Below are 18,974 nucleotides of genomic sequence, written 5' to 3'. Positions count from 1 at the left end.
AATTGCTACCTTCCAGTCAAGATGGTCACTGTGAACATTCATCCACATATTTTAGTACAAGATAAAAATGGTTTAATTCATATCAATTAATTCTGAAAGAAAAGCAGAAACGATAGGAAAAAACAAACTCAGATATTCAGTTGTCTTGCACATAAGATGTTTGAAGATACTTATATTTCCCAAAATAAGCTCATTTTTGTAGCTTTTTCCTCACCCCCTTTCTTAAAAAAATACATCATAATACGATAAGGATGGATCTCAAGCACAGTAGTTTGCAATAAATTTTACAGTAGCCTACAGGAGTTGTAGGCAGGTGCTTCCTGCCATTGGCCAAGACTGCTGGCCGAGTTTCTCCACATTCCCCACCACAGCATCCGAGAATATGCTTCTTATCATTCATTCTTGGGTGTTATGTCAGTTGAGAGTGTATTTCCAAGGAGAACAAAGCAACTGCATCCACGATATTTATCTGGTCTCATTAAAGACTGCTTTAATTACCAAGCATCAGAGGCAACTAGGAAGATATGAATCATCTTCCCCTCCCTGTCCCGAATTCACAGGAAGAGTTTTGTGTACGTTCCACAGCATGTGGGAGCTTGAAAACCATCAAAATAAGTCATAGGTGTTACTGCTTTTCAGACGCTTGAGGTAAGCTGTTAGGGTACCTACTCCCCTACGGATGCGATCTATATTTGACACAAAAGTCAAGCTGCAGCCCTTACATTTATACACCTTGACATGCCTGCAGATCATTGCCTCAGCTGCAGAAATACAGCATACAGCTACATCCACCTACACAAAACAGTTCATCTCAATTATCACCCTTCCTTTTCAATAACTCTTTCCCAGGCCTGTTTAAAGTGAGGTCACAGATAAACTCTTCAGTGTAAACAAACAAACAAAAAAAACAGGAAAAAGGTTTAGATTGTTGCCTATTCCACCATAAAACAAACTCATTTCATAAAAACAAGCTCATCTGGCATGTGACCAGCACAGCAGCTCAGGCTGCAGACAAGCTACAGCAGGGAACATGCGAAAACCCACCCTGCCTCCACGGGAGGAATGGATTCTGCGGGGCAAACATCAGAAAACCACCCACCCCCCCCAGCACCACAGAGGGACACTGGGAACGTCAGCAATGCCTGCGAGGTTTGATTTTGCTCTGCCCTTTCCAGAAGCCTGTTGGATCCCGTACTGCTTTCAGGATCACAAGTGTCTCCCATTCTTTACGCAAAACAAATTCCTCCGATACTACCCAAATTTGCTTACAGCTTTCTGTTAGTGAACTTAAACACACAGGATACCCACTACGACCATATAGTTGTGTTTGCTTGCTTCAGTTTACTCTGCTGAATTCCTAAGTGAGAGTGAAAACTTTCCCACCGAGCCAGGAAAAAATTTAGTATCGCACAGAAGGTAATGCTAATATTCTCTTCAAATTTATTCTGTGACTGCATCCAAACTAACGACTTCTAGCCATTTTACTGTTAATGTAAAGGCTTGGACAAAACCATATTAAACCTAGGAACTCTGCAAATATCAGAGAGCTGCAAAGAGTTTTAATTTGCTATTAGCTATATGCATGTTTGAATCGAAAGATGCACATTGCTAAGGTATTAAATACACTGACTCATTAAGTTAACTATATTTTTAATTGATTACAATTAATAGATGAAGTCAACTGCACCAGTCATTTTACAGTTATGCAGAACGCTGTTCACTAGAAGAAGTGCTAAAAACATTATGAACTAGTCTAGTCCACCTGCCTGCCCCAAGGTAGGATCAGCTCCACCTGAAGCATCTCCAACAAATGTTTGCCTAACCTGTGCTGAAATCTTCACTGATAGGAGTTTCACAGCCTCCGCAAGCCATCTACTCCAGTGGTTTGTTCTCCTCACTTTATAAAGGGTTTTCCCTGATGTCCAGCAGATTTCCCTTATTGTGATTTTATCCAATTCACAAAGGAGGTGGACAGTTTACTCCCCTTCTCTCTGGTTGCAACGTTTTAAGATATGGTGTTGTCATATCCCCTCTCCTTTCCTTCAGCTAAGTAAAGCCCATTCTTCCAATATTTCCTTGTGGATCATATTTTCTAGACTTCTGACTGTTCACATTAGGCTCTACTGGACTCTTCAGTTAGACCACATCTATCCTGAAGAATCCAAAACTGGACACAATATTCAAGTGAGGCCTCACCAGTATCAAGCTTCATGAGCTGCATGAAAGATTGCTTCATGTGTTCATGCATCTCCACAGGTTTATTTTTGTCATGACAGACAGCACGGTTGACTGACATGCAGCTTAACCTGCCCTAACGCTCATTTCCTTTTCTGCCAGTGTGCTCTTGCATCCCATTTTCACCCTCTCATATTTGTGCAGACAATGATGCCCATCTTAGTAGTATAAGCACTTTGCACCTGTCCTTTCAAAACCACATCTTTATGTCAGATATTTCTCTCATGTGTTCACATTAACTGGATTGCTAATCCTTTTTTCAAGGTGCTTGCATCCTTTCTGACTGGACGGGCATCATCTGAAACTTCAACAAGCATTCTGTGCATTCCATTACCAAAATCATAAAGGACATTGCCAAGCGGTATCTGTTTGTGGAGAAACTTCTGTGAACCGCACTACATACATCCTTCCAGAATGATTTTTAACCGCTGATTACTCCTTCAGTATATTTCTTCAATGAATTGCATACTAGAGAAAGCATGTTTAAGTGCAGTTGACCTTTCCTCTAAGATGACAGCAGTAGTAAGATTTACTCTCCAGACTACTGGAAGTGAAAAACTCCTTCACTTTCACTATGTAAATATTATCTAAGTCCTTTTAAAAATATTTAGAGACTTACCCAAAACACCATGCTAACAAATCTATTGCAAAAAGTAGGAACACTTCCTGTGAAGCCACCAGTTTCAGTTCCTCTGATACCTCAAGGACTAAATAGTACCTTGCACTTTCATGGTGGTTCTCCAGCTCCAAAGCACCTGGGAACATCAGCCAAGCTCTTCTTCCAGAGCACACTCCTTCCCTTTACTTTTCTTTCTGTCTCCTCCCTCCCTTGCTCTAAATCTTCAGACCATGCGGGCCTCCTTCTGTCACAGTGTCTTTTTAAAAGGTAGGAAAAGGTGACCAACTATCATGGCAAAAGAAGCAAATTCATACTTGATTTATTACTCACCAGGAATACTTCTTTAACATTAAAACTGGCAAGTAAGCTTAATCTAAATCCTCTTAGTACTTTACTCGGAGCAAGGGGGGAGAAAGAAAAAACTGAGCTCTTCTACAGCAATGGTTGCTAGAATATGCTCACCTCCCTCCTGCTGAAATCCTGACCTATGCTGTAAGTGTTTCCTGTCTAGACTCTTACCATTCCTTCTTCCTTTTCTAAAGCCATACCCTAATTTGCCTGGAAGACACCAGCTATACTCTTGCTCCACAAAGAGGACCATCACTCTTGTTCTCTGGTATTATCACTAACATCCTTCCATCTTTTAATGTAATTTTACAAGGAGAAACAGACCAAAGCCACACTATCCTCCTCCAGTGCAAGTTTATTAATCTCACCCTGGACACCATTCTCCTGGGGCCAGTGGCCCAGGAATCTCTGCCCTTTCATCTATGAATGGCCACAGTCTGGGCCGTGTTGTTTTTAAGATGAGTTCCTTGCATATAAAGCCCACTCACTTCCTCCAAATCTAGTCAGTTGTGCAGATGTCAACTCATTTCACACGGTGAAGGTTCATGGGAAAGTTTCTTTCCTGGAGGTGTCACCATCTTTAAATTTGGTTACCAAAGGAAACCACGCAATACAAGTTCAATCACAGAACTCCGTGGAGTTGAGCAAGTAAACTGTTTTTTTCCTTTTTGTAAGTTTTAGCTTGAGAAATGAGAAATGATTGAAACAGGTAAAAACTACAAAGTCACATTTCAAATTTCCTTTCCCCCAAAACAAAGCACTACGAGAAGCTACATTGAAATTCTTTCCTCCTTCTATTCTTCACAGAGAGGAGATAACCACAAAAACCTCTCTCTACGCTGCTGAATGATTGTCCCAGATTTGTTGGAATATGGGTGAGGCAGGGCTGTGTTTTTCATGAGCTGCACAAAAGAATTATCTTAACCAAACATTGCATCTCCCCAGAAAATTCAAACCAAAGTGTTTACACATTTTAAAAATTCCTTTAAAAATTGGTAAAGTATGGCTATAACATCCTGATTTGTATACAGCACACCAAGTATCAGAGAAGAAACCAACTAGTAAAAAAACCTAGTACCTGCCAAACTGATGCCAGATTGTTCCTCCAGGAATTTATATAGCCAAAGCCTGAGCCCTCCTACAGACACAAATAGGAGGAAAAAAATCTACAACACATACACATCTCTCAAGGCTATGCATCATTATATGATATGTTCTTTCAGTAATTTTCAATTAGACGTTTCCGGTAACACCTCAGTTTCCGTCTCATATGCCTATTTACTGGGGAGTGTCCAAAGTAGTTACATTCCAAAACCAAGAAGTTGGATGAGTCTGGATCAACTAAAGCAGGTGACTTGCTTCTCCCCCCTTGTTCTCCCCACATCTGAGGCAAAGAAGGTTTATCATCTTTCACCAGTGATTTGGCATTACTAGCTAAGACAGAAACTTCAACACGTAGAGAGAAATATTGCCCATCAGCCATTAGCATCTACATCAACCTGTATTTCTTCCCACGCTTAGGTAGGAACTAAAATCTCAGTCCTCAAAATAGTGACCATTCTATTCGAAGCACAAGATCCAATTTCCAGAAGATGCATCACTCAAGACTCTGCTCGCTCCTCAGAGCTCTGGCAAAGCAGTTTCCAACAAGCCGTCCTACCTCCACAACAAGCCAACAGTGAGCTTTCAAACTCAGCCTTTGTCTAGCACACAGTTTACACCCGCCAGTAACAAGACATCAAGTGAAAAGCAAGAAATTCACAGCATAGAATCACTCAGAGTGAGGTAACCACGACAAGAGCGCTTTTTCTCAGCACGAGGCATCAGTGCTAGAAAATACTACTCAATAAGAATTAATGAGTCCTAACTATAAAACTCTCCATTAATGATAAACACACAAGTTTAACACAGTATGTCACATCTTTTTAGTGGAAAGAAAACAATGACAAATGAGACCTTCCAGCCTATCATGTACATATAACACCAGAGCCAGCATCATAAAAACCTAAAAATAACATACGGTGTCAATTCATTGTCATTAGTGATTATACTGTGTTGCATTTGAGTCCCTGCCAACCTCTGTTTTCCTTTACGAAGAGCAGTCCCTGCTAATGTCTGGCTGTTTCAGTGCAGATGATAGCCTGCTTTTGCCAGGGTATCCTGCCATACCCTGAATGCAGAGTAAGGCTACCTAAAAAGAGAGAGGGAAGATATGGGTCTCTTCACAGAACATGCTCTTTTGAAATGCAGTGGAAATGTTGGGTGCTGTGCCACCTCAATACAGAAATACAGCATCCAAGATATCCTCTGGGCACATGGAAATTACACGGTTATACCCAGCATATGCTCACCCCCAAACTTTGGGGATATCGGTACACAGATATCTGCCCACCCCAACCCAGCTTCTACTATGCAGGTGGCAATCAATACAGAAGAAAGCCTGGAAGAGCATCGGTAAGAACAGCACTACCTAGCCCGCCACAGGACTGCTGGAAAGCAAAGAGATGGTATTCACTGGATGCCCACAAGCAAGCGCAGGTGGAGCTGGATCTCCGCCAGAGCTTGTCAGGTTCACTGGTCTGAGATGCTTTCCTCAGATTTCAGGCTTCTTAAAACAAAGGGCCTGCTGTCCTCTAGGTCCCTTACAGCACTTTGACCACACACAAGTTTTTGCAGAGAACCTTCTGGGTAGGACACAGGTTGTGTCACCACCCACAGCACTCTCCTGTTTTGTGATTTTTAGACACCATGACCTCCACGCCAGGAGGTACGCAGTGTCCTGGGTAGCGAACACCGCCTGCCCAGAGCACAGAGACTAGCTGGGAGGAGCAGGGTCGCCCGCGAAAAGCGCTCCCAAAGCCAGAAGTCCAGGACACGCTACGCCACGACTGGATGGGGAGCGGGCACAGCGCTCCCCTCAGTATGGTGTCACAGCCGGCGATGCCAGGGATCCTTCCAGCGCATGCGGAGCAGGGGGACACCTTCCCTTTGCGCGAAACTTGAACACCAGGTGCCCGCGTCAGGGACAGGGCCTCGACGCCCGGTGCTCCGTACCTCCTCGGGCACTTGGCCGTGACCGGCCGGGCCGTCGCGGCGTGGGCAGTGTCACCGTGGCTGCCCCAGCAGAGGGAGAGCCCTCCCGTCCCCCAACCCCAGGCAGCACCCGCACAGCCCCGGGGAAGAGACGGGGGACCCGGACCCTGCTTGCCAGCCCCAGGGCCAGGCGCTGCCCTCGCAGCCCCGGGGAAGGGAAAGGGGGGTCCCCGACCGCATTAACGGACCTCTGGGGCCAGGCGCTGCCCTCGCAGCCGTGGGGAGGGCAGGGGGTCCAGTCCCGCTTACCAGGCGCCACCCTCACGGCCCCGGGACAGGACAGGGGTCCCTGGGGCCGGACAGGGGTCCCCACACCCCGTGAGCCGGCACAGGGGCAGGACAGGGGTCCCCGGGGCAGGGCAGGGGTCCCCACACCCCGTGAGCCGGCCCAGGGGCAGGACGGGGGTCCCCACGCCCCGTGAGCTGGCCCAGGGGCAGGACGGGGGTCCCCGGGGCCGGGCGGGGGTCCCCACACCCCGTGAGCCGGCACAGGGGCAGGACGGGGGTCCCCACGCCCCGTGAGCTGGCCCAGGGGCAGGACGGGGGTCCCAGGGGCAGGACGGGGGTCCCCACACCCCGTGAGCTGGCCCAGGGGCAGGACGGGGGTCCCCGGGGCCGGGCAGGGGTCCCCACACCCCGTGAGCCGGCCCAGGGGCAGGACGGGGGTCCCCACACCCCGTGAGCCGGCCCAGGGGCAGGACGGGGGTCCCCGAGGCAGGACAGGGGTCCCCACACCCCGTGAGCCGGCCCAGGGGCAGGACGGGGGTCCCCGGGGCCGGACAGGGGCTCCCACACCCCGTGAGCCGGCCCAGGGGCAGGACGGGGGTCCCCACACCCCGTGAGCCGGCCCAGGGGCAGGACGGGGGTCCCAGGGGCCGGACAGGGGTCCCCACACCCCGTGAGCCGGCCCAGGGGCAGGACGGGGGTCCCCGAGGCAGGACAGCGGTCCCCACACCCCGTGAGCCGGCCCAGGGGCAGGACGGGGGTCCCCGAGGCAGGGCAGGGGTCCCCACACCCCGTGAGCCGGCCCAGGGGCAGGACGGGGGTCCCCGAGGCAGGACAGGGGTCCCCACACCCCGTGAGCCGGCCCAGGGGCAGGACGGGGGTCCCCGGGGCCGGACAGGGGCTCCCACACCCCGTGAGCCGGCCCAGGGGTCGGGCAGGGGTCCCCGGGGCCGGGCACGGCCGCGCCGCCCCGCGGAGGCAGGAGGCAGGCGGGGGAGGGGAGCGAGGTGCCGCGGTCCCGTCCGTCAGGCCCGGCCCGGCCCGGCCCGGCGCGGCGGCGCCGCACTCACCCGCCCGGCCCTGCTGCCGGCTCGGCGCCGCGAGCAGCAGCAGGCAGAGGCAGCTGCCAGCCGCCCGCGCCCAGGCCATGGCGCTCCGGCTCCGCATCGCGGCCCCCGCCGCCTCGGCTCCGCTCCGCTCGGCTCCGGCCGGCGGCCCGCGGGCTTATGGAGCCGCAGCCGGAGCCTGCGCCGCCAGGCCGCGCCGCGCCGCCCCGGGGCGGAGCCGAGCCGAGCCGAGCCGAGCCGCCCCGAGCCGCCCGGCCCGCCCCGGCCCGGCAGCAGCACCACGGACAAGGGGCCCGGCCCGGCCCTCGGGGCGGCACGACCCCGCACGGCAACGTCCGCCGCCCTGGGGCCCCGCGCGTTAGCGGACACCCGCACGGCCGCGGCCAGCGGCACCGGCCGCTCCTGCCTGCCGTCTCCCCCGGAAGCCTGACGTTACGGTCGCACGCTATTCCGGCAGCACTCGGCCGCTATCAAACGCGAGCAGGTGCTTCACTACGGCAGCACGGTTGTCACCTTAACGGCCGAGGCTCCCGTCGGGGCCGCAGGCCCAGGGGGCTGCATGACGTCCAAAACACGCCTGTCGTACGCTAAATACCACAGCCTCGGAAGGGCTCCCTACGAAAACAGCTCTGTCCATCACCTTGCAGATCAGGTAACAAGAAAAATTCCTCAAGAAATGCGAAGGGTGGGGGGAAAGGCAGCTCTGCACAAGGTCAATACGTACAGGACGCGTGTCTCGCTTGAACAGCTGGAGAACAATCGCAAAGTCTACAGGAGGGGACGTCAGCATTTTGCACCGACTCTCAAAGTCACACTGGACGAAGCCTTCAGCTGGCTACTTGAAGACACTCATGTATTTGAGAGCTGCACTCACGTATGCCAAGAACAACTGCAGTAACTTTGGTTCTGACTAAGCGAACGCTTACTAAAGGACAGTCCTACGAGAAGCTGTGCAACTCCCAGAGCAGAAGATGCTCACAAATGCTTACGTGAGTCAGTTTTCAGGGGGAGACGCAGGACATCAACAAGAGTCACAGCGTGCCACCCACAGCAGTGGCAACATTGCAGGAACTTCGGTCCAACATCAACCATCCCTGACCACACCTGAGAAATTTAGTAGAGTCCTATGTGAGGGTTGCTAAGCTGGGGCTTACTGCAACCCCATGGAGAAACACCACACTTCAGCAAGAGCCCTGTTATTTCAGGAGAAATATCCAAACAGTACATCCTCACTTGAGAAACACTGGCAAGAATCTAGCTTTAAGATTTGCCACTATTGTTTTAGAGGAAAAATCAACTGCAAAAAAAAAAAAAAAAAAAAAAAGGATGCTTTATTGTTCCTGTCATTCCAAGTCCTAAAGAAAAAAATTGCTGAGAAGAATTGGTATCAGCACAGATCACAGAAAAAAATATTCTCCTGGCCCTTCCTTCCAAAAACTGCTTTACAAATTTGAAGCATCTGGAGATACAACTTCCCATTAACACTCCACTATGTAATATCATGGGATACAGGTGAGTAATAGAGAAATAAACTCCTTCTGGAATGAAAGATCATCTCAAACTTTACTACCTTCCGCTCTAAGTGCCATACACGTTGCTTTGACCCGCCTCTAACAACATATAGCAACATATTAAACACCTTTCCAAAACAGTACATGGAGCACAATGTCTTCCTCTGGGAGCAGAGGAAATAAACAACATGTGACACATTAGTCATGTTACTTAACAGGTTATTGAAAAGCACTCTCATACTACAGTGATATGCAGAGTACAAGAGCCTTTATAAAGCAAATCAAGTTTTACTGACAACTTTTCGATACTGATAACCTTCTCTGGTTTTTGATGGTGGTACACCATGGATTCAGGGTTTTTTATTTTTTTTTAGCATCTGCATTCTTTTTCCTAACAGGTGCTGGTGTTGAACAAAACCAATTCAGTGAAAGTATCTCACTGCAGATAAAGAGCCAGACTTATGCCAAAGGCCACATACATCTAATCAGCACAAATGCAAACAAAAGACGACTAAACATTAGTGCCCTTTGAGGGCTGTTAGCAAGAAACATCCCTATACACCCAGGTTCTCACACTCACAGGTGTCTGACTGACACCTACATTGTTTTAGAAACTACTTTTGAATGCATATTTTATAGAAAAAGCCATTAATAAGCACATGGTGGGCTAAACAACTGGCACAAGTCGTCTCTTCCTCCCTGCCCATCAGTTTTCTGAAGATATTCTAAGAATTTTTTATTGCTATCGCTCTGGTGAATAATTGAAGAGGAAACAGTCATTTGCCACACAGCATTCCAAAACTCTACATCCATTTTTCCAGGAGCTATAGGAAGATACCTGCTACTCAGGTTTCCTCCCAGGCTCCAGCAACTAGATAACCTCCAGTTTCTGTTGGAAAGAGGAAACACAATTCCATCTTATGAGCCATTTTTTTACATACCTAATGGAGCAAACCATAAAGCTATACAGGAAGCAGACACACTAAATTACATAATGCTGCAGGTGAGACATAGGATGGTATTCCTGTCTGATGTTAGAAACAACTTTATGTGGGATAGAGTTTATTTATCTTCAACCCATATGAAAATTGCACATAACTTTTGAGTCAGGTAGTACCAGTGCTTCCCAGAAGCTAGCTGTTACCCAAGATGTATAAGGCTTCCCATGGATTATGCTAATGCCATGGATCAAACATGGATATTATCGTGCAGTGTACAAATAATGCATAAACATGAATCATCCAAGGAATAAGTGATTCCTGCCTGAGGGGCATGAGATTCACATTTAGCAAGAGCCATATGCTCCTGTTACCTCTCCTGCCACTCACCACCACTGTTCCAGCCTTGGAATAAAAGGAATTTAAGACAACACACCTCAAAGTCCCAAACTCTAAAAACAAACCAGAAACAAGCCAGTAAACCTGCTACAGCTTCTGAATACACATTCTGTGTCAAATGTGAACCCGCCAATTTTGGAAGCAAACACTCTGCAGCATTGCTTATCTGATCAATCAGTTGAAATACACCTGCAGTTCCCATATAAGCAGATCCATATAAGTTGCTATCGTTCAGATATGGCAGATGATGTTCTTAGAAAAGAACCAGGTGAAACAAACCAACAAAATCCCAGAACTATCACGATGTCTTAAATCACAAATGAAAACTCAAAGGCAAGCACAGGGAGTTCATGCAATTAGTTGTGTTCAGCACAGACTTTATGACTAGAATAAGACCAAGTGACAAAATCCATTGCACACAAGAGCACTGGAGATTACTGGATATTAAAATCAGGATGTTTCATCTCTTTGAAGACTTGAATATGATTGATACTCTCTTAAATAGCTATGAAAAAACAGAAACAGGAAATATCTCAAAGAAGTGAACTTATTAAGAAAAAATGTACACATGTAGAAACCAAATATGCATGCTGGACATCTCATTTCCACAGGAAATTGGCAACACAGGAGTAACCCATGTGATTTCACAGCCAGGCTTCCTGAAGATGATGGGGCCAGTGAGACAAAAAGATGCAACAACTACTTACACCAAAGGCTTATGTGGTAGATGTTGGACAGGACCTCACGCAGCATCTGGGGAAGGCAGGGGGGATTTGGTGTTTTCCAAAACCAAGCATTCCAGCATCCTTTGACAGAATAGGTACTCAGTCTTCTTGCCTACAGTAGATGGTAGGACCACAAGACGCCAGCCACATATCCTACGGGATGCGGTGAAGAGGACACTGCAAGACCAGAGATGTAATGAACAGTAAATAATAGGGGCCTTTACATCTACTCTGCCGTGGTAAAGAAGGTTTATTAAAATAGGTGTCTCCTCTCTTTTTTTTTTCTCCTGTCACTGTCAGTCTCCTCCACATGCTTTAAATTTTTAGACTGGTTTCTAAAGGAAGTCAGGCCGATGAAATAACACATGGACAGTATGGTCCAATGTATCAGGAGTAAATCATGCATGAAGTTCACTGAGACTTTGTGAGGCTGGAAGATACACACTGCAGGACTGCGGTTTAGTGAGTCATATTGTGCTCAAGCAAACAGGGAGGGGAGAGGATAAGGAATGAATTCCCCAAACAGATATCTGCTGTTTGTCAGCTTTTTTCACAGTTCTCCTGTAACAAAGCTGTAGAATCAGCAAGAATAAATTTCTCAGAAATCCTCATGATGAGGCTAGGCTTACAGTCCTTCTCCAGTGAAAGCTGAACACACCTCTTTGCCAGACTGAAGGGTTATAAGGACTCAAAACTAATCCAGCTAAATATATAACAGGTTTTTTTTAAATAGCAACATCAGGTGTGTCACGTTCTCCTTCCAACCTCAACCCTGCTGCTTCCACATCCTCTCCACATTCCATTTTCATGGTGTCTGTTTATAAACACAGTATATATGCCAGACTAAGGACTTTGCATGCAGTCAGGACTTCACTGACATCACCAGCAAGAATCCAATTGGCTTCTGAAGCACACACTTGTTAATGCTACACAAGTGATTGCTGGCTGATTGGCACCTACTAATACTGTTAATGGCCATTTTCCAAATGCATTCTTATCAAATTACAAGTTTTGCCTGGCCTCCAGCAGGAGTTAATGAATGCCACATACCTGTCTCAAACTGTGCTTGGCATTTTCAATCTGATGACATCAAGACATTACGGGGCCATTAAATTCAGAAATTATATATATATATATATTTTTTTTTTTTGTTGCTTAAGCAAACTGGTGGAAAAGAGGCAGCAGCTTGTCCAGATTCAGAAAGTCAATAGTAGGATCCACACCTCCAATCCCCTACCTTTATATAGCCAAGTCGACTGTCCTCTTCACTTAATCACTGGGTGCCATCCAAAAAACAGTCTGTTAGACCTCTATAGGTCTTTGAGCACAGAATAGGGCCAAGATTAGGCAATAGGGTTTCCCAATGCCAATCACTTTGTATAAGGGGTAGTGGGAGTTAGGATAGAAAAGGTGTTATTTGATTACAAGATACGTGCAACGTTTGCCTCTGAAGGTTAAACCAATTTTGCTAGTCGACTACCTAAGCAGGACTAGTACCCAGCTTCCGGGTAGGGAGATGCACTAGACAACCCTTGAAATCCCTTCCCTGTTTTCCTATTAACAGGAAATCTGCTGAAGAAGTAGAGTCCCATTTATTTACAAAATACTTCCGAAGTTGCACTTTGGCGAGCTCAAAGGAACAGAGATACAGCTTGGCTCTTCCTGGCTCTCAGCCTCCTTCAGGCAGCGCTCGGCTGCAGAGCTCCCCGGGCTTTCTCAGGGCGGCGACCTCGGCGCTGCTGGGCTGGTGTCTCCTTACTGCCTCCTCTCACCCGTGACATCTCCCTTCGGGCATGCGACCTCTCAGCAGAGCAGCAGCCTGCTGCAGACAGGGTGCGGGGCTGCGGGTACGTACCCGCGCCTGGGCCACCTCGTGCTGTAAAGGACACAGCCTTTTCCTCGCAGCTCTGTTACCTGAGCAACAGCCGTTTCCTTCCCCCTGCTTCAAAGCTCCCACCTGTAAATATTCATAGCACGGCTACTAGCTGGCATCTAATAGAGAAAATTATGCAGCAGACTGCAATTAATTAATGTGGTAAACTCTGAAACAGCAGGCCCTAAGGCACGAGCTTTATACCCACTTCAGAGATGCTTTACACGGACAGGGTAACGAAAAACACGCACTGGATTCGATTTCTGCTCTGCGTTCCCTAGCGTTGGAAACTACACCCGCTGCCACCCCACCCCACACGCCATGGGGCCTTTGAGCTGTTACTGAAGGCGCTTGCGAGCCTCTCCGTCGTTACGGAAGGGCTCAGCGAGGCAGCTGCCGCCACATCTAACGCACAAACCACTTTCTGTCACAGGTCGGAGAAAAAATCCGACCGTAGCGGCACCGCAGAGAACTCGGCAAACGCGCGACACCTCCTCAGCGCGCGAGCCAAAGCCAGAGGCGGCGGCCGCGGCGCCCTCGCTGAGGGGAGGCGCCGCCACCCGCCTCGCCCGGGCCCCGCGCAGGCCGCACGCCCGGCCCGAGGGCGCCGGGGCCTCCCGGGGCGGCGCGGAGGCCGCTGCCCGCCGGAGGAGCCGCCCGGGCCTCGGCCGCTGGGAGGCGGCGCGGGGCGGCCGCGACGCGCCCTCGCGGCCGCTCCCCGGGGCGGGGCCGCCCCTTCCCGCCCCGGGGCGGCGGCGAAGGGGCACCGAGAGCGGCCCCCGGCTCCGCCCGCGCCCTTCCCGGGGAGCGGCCTGGCCGGGGCTGCGCGCGGCCGCGGCGGAGCTGCTCCGGCACCGCCGGCGCGCGAATGGCGTCGGACTGGGCGAGGGACCCACCACCCACCCGCTGCCAGGCCGCTTTAAATCCCAGGAGAAACCTCATTGGTTCCTGGCCCGACCCCTTGTCTTCGCCTATTGGCTAGCGGGCCAGGATAGCAGCCAACCGCCTCCTGGCTTCCCGTGCATTTCCGCCTGGCCTCCCCACTGCGCCACCGTACCGTCTCCCCCACCTCCCTCCGATTGGCTACGGGCGGCTGCGTCCCGCCCCCCGCGGCAGGCCGGGCGCGCCCATTGGCTGCCCGCGGGGCGGCGGCGGCGCGGCCTAGGCGGCGCGGGTGGGCCGCGGCGTTTCCTAGCAGCGGCGGCCGCCGCCATGGCGCCGCGGCGCGGCTGGCCCTTGAGCTACGCGCTGCTGTGCGGGCAGGCCGCGCTGCTGCTCGCCAACCTGCTGCTGCTGCAGGGCGTCTCGCGGAGCCACCAGCACAACGCCACCGAGGCCGCGCCGCCGCCGCCCGCCGCCGCCGCGCCCGCCTGGGCCTACAGCGACCCGCGGGCGCCGCTGGTGCTCTGCACCTACCTGTGAGCGGGGCCGGGGGTGGCGGGGCGGGGGGGGGGCGCGGGGGGCCGCGGCGCCGCCGCCTCCTCACCGCCTCCCTCGCTCCCTCCCTGCCGCAGGCCCGAGGAGTTCGTGGAGTGCGAGGAGCCCGTGGACCACGGCGGGAACGCCACGGCGCAGCAGGAGCTGGGCCACGGCTGCGTGAAGGTGAGGCGGGGGCGGGATGGGGGGGGGGGGAGCCGCGGGGCCGCCCCGCGCAGCGGCTCACGGCGCCGCCGTCCCCCGCAGCTCGGCGGCCAGGCCTACGGCGACGTGGAGCACACGCGGGTGCAGTGCCGGGCGCTGGACGGCATCGAGTGCGCCGAGCCGCGGACCTTCCTGCGCGGCAGCAAGCCCTGCATCAAGTAAGAGCCGCCCGCGCGGGGCGCGCTGCTGCCCCCCCCTCCCCCGCGAACCGAGGCCTTTAACGTCGCCTGCCCCGCGCGGCGACCCGCCCGCTTCCTCGCCGCAGCGCGGCCGCGCTCTGCCGGCGCTGCTTTGCTCCTGGGTGGCTGCTGGGCTGCAAAGTCTCCCGGCACCCGCTGGAGGGAGCCAGGCTGTAAGAATTGGGGTGAAGCCGGAGGCAGAGCTTACCTGGGGGTGAGGGGTTCACGTCCCCGGCCGCAGTCCCTGCTTGACAAACTTCTCAACACATCACTTGTAGGTACACTGGACACTATTTTATAACCACTTTACTCTACTCGTTTTTCCTGGGTTGCTTTGGAGTGGATCGGTTCTGTCTGGGCCACACGGGGACAGCTGTGGGAAAACTGCTGACGCTCGGAGGACTTGGCATCTGGTGGTTTGTTGATCTGATTCTTCTCATCACTGGCGGGCTGATGCCTAGTGATGGCAGCAATTGGTGCACAGTTTACTGACAGGAGCGAAGGCAATTTCTGAGAGCTGATCCCAAAAGAAGCCAACAGTGTCTCTGCAGGATTAGAGACAGACTTCTGCATGTTCTGTAGCGTCGGAACAGACTTCTCTGGGGGGTTTCTACCATATACAAACATGGATTTACAAAGCTGTAAATTAATTTGCAGAGCAGTTATTCCTGCTAACTCTTCTGTGCATACCTTGGATTGAATTTACATATTGAACGTTTCTGTGTATCTTGCTTGTTTAAAATAATCTGGAATTTTTCCCCTTCAGCAGGTAACACTGTAAAAATTAGGCCTTACAAACACAAATAAATCTTAAAATAAAGTGCGGAAAGAGAGCTGTTACTGAACTTAGTTTCTGTAATGGTTTGAGCATATGACTCCACTTATTCTCAATATTAAAGTACATGCAGCCAAATAAGAGGTGCAGTTAGAGGTGGAAGGCTGGCCATTAGCCTGTGGTTTTGTGTTACTAGACTAAACAAACCTTTAAAGTTCTGTAACTTAACGGTGTTACAGAGCCTCTGTGGCAAAATGATAAGCTCTAATTCCAAGTTGTTTGCTTAAGACGATATTCACTATTCATTGAAAGCAGGGAAGCTGGATTAGATTGTTTAGTATAGACTGCATCTTTTTGGAGAACATAAATTTCCATTCTTTCCAGGCTGGCACGGTGCAGCAAATAAAGCTGCAATTCAGGCTTCATGAAAGAAGCACTGATTTCCATTTGTTATCTTCCCCAGCATGGTAGTGTTCTAAAAGCATTATCTTCAGGTATTGCAACTATTCCAAAGTTGTACATGGACTGTGTTAAAATTACCTGTTCTTCTTCCTGTCCTCTTCCCTTCACAGCCGAGGGCATTTTGTGTGGTACTATAGCTACATGCTGGCTCTGTGGAATAGGTCACAGAGCATGAGCTAGTGGACAAAGACAGACCACAGCAGAGATTAGACATGTGATAGTAACTATTTGAGAGGTAGCCATTAAAAGTGTGTAGAAAGGCAAAATAGAAATGTTTGATGGCATAAAAGGGACTTAATACTCTCTAATACACCTTGTAAAATTCATAATCTCTACATAACACAGCTACTGTTAATGCTAGACACTGCTGTACATCAGCTTTTCTCCTACTTATGTGCTTGAGGTGAAATGTTTTTCCAACTTACTGTCATTTCTCATGTTGCCTCATTCTTTGGATAGTTATGAAGAGGTATGACATGAGGTTTGTACTCACTGCTTTCCAAAAATTAGGGTCTATGAACTCTTTGCTGTTCTAGTAGTGAAAAATTTAGACAGTTAAATATTCAATCTTAAACTTAAGTCCAACTTAGCTGAGTGAAAATAGTTCTAATAAAAGGAAGCTCTTCATCGATTTCATCTGGAATTAGTCAAGAAGGCATCTTTGTTTCCTTGGCAAACCACAACTGAAAGGACATTACTTTTTTTAATGGCTTCGCTTGCATCCTCAGTGGAAGTGACTGTTTTCCCATTAATGGCAATAATTACATCACCATCTCTCATACTAGAACTGTAATGAAACCAGAGACTTTGTAACAGATGAGGAAAAATCTATCACTTCTGGACAGCTAAAGCCAATACTTTCTACAGCCACAGGGTGGCAGTTTCACAGTGGCCTACTGTGTACAATTGTGATTGAACCATCTAAACTAAGTTATAGTAACTGTAAGTTGATCCTCAGGAATTGCAAGATTCCTGACCATGCAAGCCTTAGCTACATTTGAAATCTATTTTGATGATCTTTGCTTAGATAACATTTGCTTTTCAAAAGGTATTTCATCATAATGCCTGTGGCAGCAGCCTGTGTATCTTTTCACTGCTGTTGGATATTCATGTTCTTTAAAACTCAGAAGCATTCAGTGACAACCATTTGTGTTTTACAGTTATTCTGTCGGATGGCTTTACTTGCAGACTCTGGTAATGTTCTTAGATGAAGCAGATCAACTCAGCACCTGAGGAGTTAGGGGTATTGCACATATTTATGTCAGTGACAAGATTAGTCCTGATTCATAAGCTTCTGCCCCAGTTAATTGATGGCAAATGCACAAAAGTGCCAAATACAAGCTTTGCCTCATTAGTGATGGAAGCCTTAGTTCCACCCATGAGCTGCAGGGAATGGACGGGAGCCATCAAAGGGCTGGGAAGGGGGTAGAATTGGAGAAGAGTAAATCCCACATCTCGTACGTCCGCATGCTAGTCAGTCCTCTGCACAAAGCATTGTTTCAGAGTACAATATACAGTGCATGCAGTGCAGAAATGAGTAGAAGTTTCAAGCAGCCACATACACAAAAGAGGAAGCCCTACCAGATGCAGTTTGAAAACTCAGTGAGTTGAATAAAAATGGGAAAAAGAAGCTACAGTAAGTCACACAGACCCCGAAGCAGACATAAAATCCACATGTGTAAAAGTCCAGTAGCATTTGATGTAAAATAAAGCAAACTTACACTTTCCATTCTCACAGAGTTCTGCAAATTCTGGATCCTCCAGTTTGCATTTGGCTAATTTCTGCCTGGATTACTTGTACTTCTGTCTTCAGTGGAACTACAAAGAGGTTCAAATTGTCAGGGAATTGTGCCCGTTCCAGTTTTGGTTTGTGGTTTCTTGCAACAACTCCTCCTCTCTGGGGAATGGGATTTATATCCCATTTAGGTCACAAGCAATCTGAATTTGGCAGCTTTGATTTGGTCTCAGGGCAGTGTGTGGGGAGTTTACTTCATAAAACAACCACATTCTCTAGACCAGTGGAACAACAGGGCTGAAAAGCCCATCATGGAAAAAAAAAAATGGTGCAAGTCAGAAAGAAAAAATAATCCTGTATGCATAAGCCCATCTTCATTAACATCTCTCCATGTTCTAAGCCTAGCAGCTGCCAACTAACAGCAGGATCTCAAATTCCTTCCGTATATGAGATTGTCATTGATTAAACTGAGGAAGAGGATGCTCGGGTATTGGTCTAATATTTTTCCTCCTGCTCTCACGTTCAGAAAGGCAAAAGTAGTCGTCATTTCCCCACCACCACACATAGTATCAGTCTGTCGAGGCCAGAATCAGAACTTCCTTACCATTTAATTCAAAACTAAGCTGAAGCTTCAAAAGAATTCTCTGTTCTGGCTTGAAATAATCAGAATTCAACCACCTTGATACCTGGACACTTAATATTTTTCTGCTTCCCCTACATCTTCTCTGACCTCAGCACTGGTAACACAGTGTATGTTACACTTAAAACATATTTGCTTTACACCTACAGCTTGGCTGCTTACTAAAATCATGATAGATCTTGCCCTAACAGAAGGCACAAAATCATGCTCAGCTAATACTCCCATTGAAAGCAGAAAGGAATTTTGTCTAATTCCAGAAAGCAAAATGAGGCTTTCATAAGTGCATATTTAAGCCACTTGGTCTTTGATAGTATTCTGTGTCTTTTTTGTGGTAAAAGTGTGAGGGTAATGTGAGTCTCAACTTGAAATGCTCTAACAGCTGCTGCAGTGTCCTTTATGCAAGGCACATTCACCCTGCGTTGAGATGTGAACCTTTGTATAAAATTTCCTTCCAAACAGTGCAAAAGACGCTTTGAAGAAACCTCTGCACTACCCATGTGGAGACCGAT

The 18,974-nt window shown here is 49.1% G+C and overlaps 2 protein-coding genes across 2 annotated transcripts in view; one reads left to right on the top strand and one right to left on the bottom strand.

Moving 5' to 3' along the window:
- Positions 1-7,730, bottom strand: part of ADAM9 (ADAM metallopeptidase domain 9) — a 34,084-nt gene extending 26,354 nt beyond the window's left edge. Inside the window, exon 1 of the mRNA XM_067312391.1 lies at positions 7,591-7,730. Within this exon, the coding sequence (XP_067168492.1) occupies positions 7,591-7,687 (97 nt within the window). The 5' untranslated portion in view covers positions 7,688-7,730. The remainder of the gene's footprint in view (positions 1-7,590) is intronic.
- A 6,459-nt stretch (positions 7,731-14,189) lies between these two features.
- TM2D2 (TM2 domain containing 2) lies at positions 14,190-15,686 on the top strand. The gene is made up of 4 exons (XM_067312461.1): positions 14,190-14,451; positions 14,548-14,635; positions 14,717-14,832; positions 15,132-15,686. The coding sequence occupies exons 1-4, from the start codon at positions 14,246-14,248 to the stop codon at positions 15,343-15,345; spliced, it is 624 nt and encodes a 207-aa protein (XP_067168562.1). The 5' UTR covers positions 14,190-14,245; the 3' UTR covers positions 15,346-15,686.
- Positions 15,687-18,974: the final 3,288 nt, after the last annotated feature.

This window comes from Apteryx mantelli, chromosome 29 (assembly GCF_036417845.1).
Source record: "Apteryx mantelli isolate bAptMan1 chromosome 29, bAptMan1.hap1, whole genome shotgun sequence".
In the NCBI taxonomy this organism is placed as follows: domain Eukaryota; kingdom Metazoa; phylum Chordata; class Aves; order Apterygiformes; family Apterygidae; genus Apteryx; species Apteryx mantelli.
This window is presented reverse-complemented; position numbering and strand designations above follow the sequence as displayed.

Bases quoted from the DNA above. Each gene is read 5' to 3' on its own strand.
- TM2D2 (XM_067312461.1), top strand. From the start codon at position 14,246: ATGGCGCCGCGGCGCGGCTGGCCCTTGAGCTACGCGCTGCTGTGCGGG. The intron at 14,636-14,716 runs GTGAGGCGGGGG...CGTCCCCCGCAG, and splicing joins TGGGCCACGGCTGCGTGAAG to CTCGGCGGCCAGGCCTACGG. The intron at 14,833-15,131 runs GTAAGAGCCGCC...CATCACTTGTAG, and splicing joins GGCAGCAAGCCCTGCATCAA to GTACACTGGACACTATTTTA.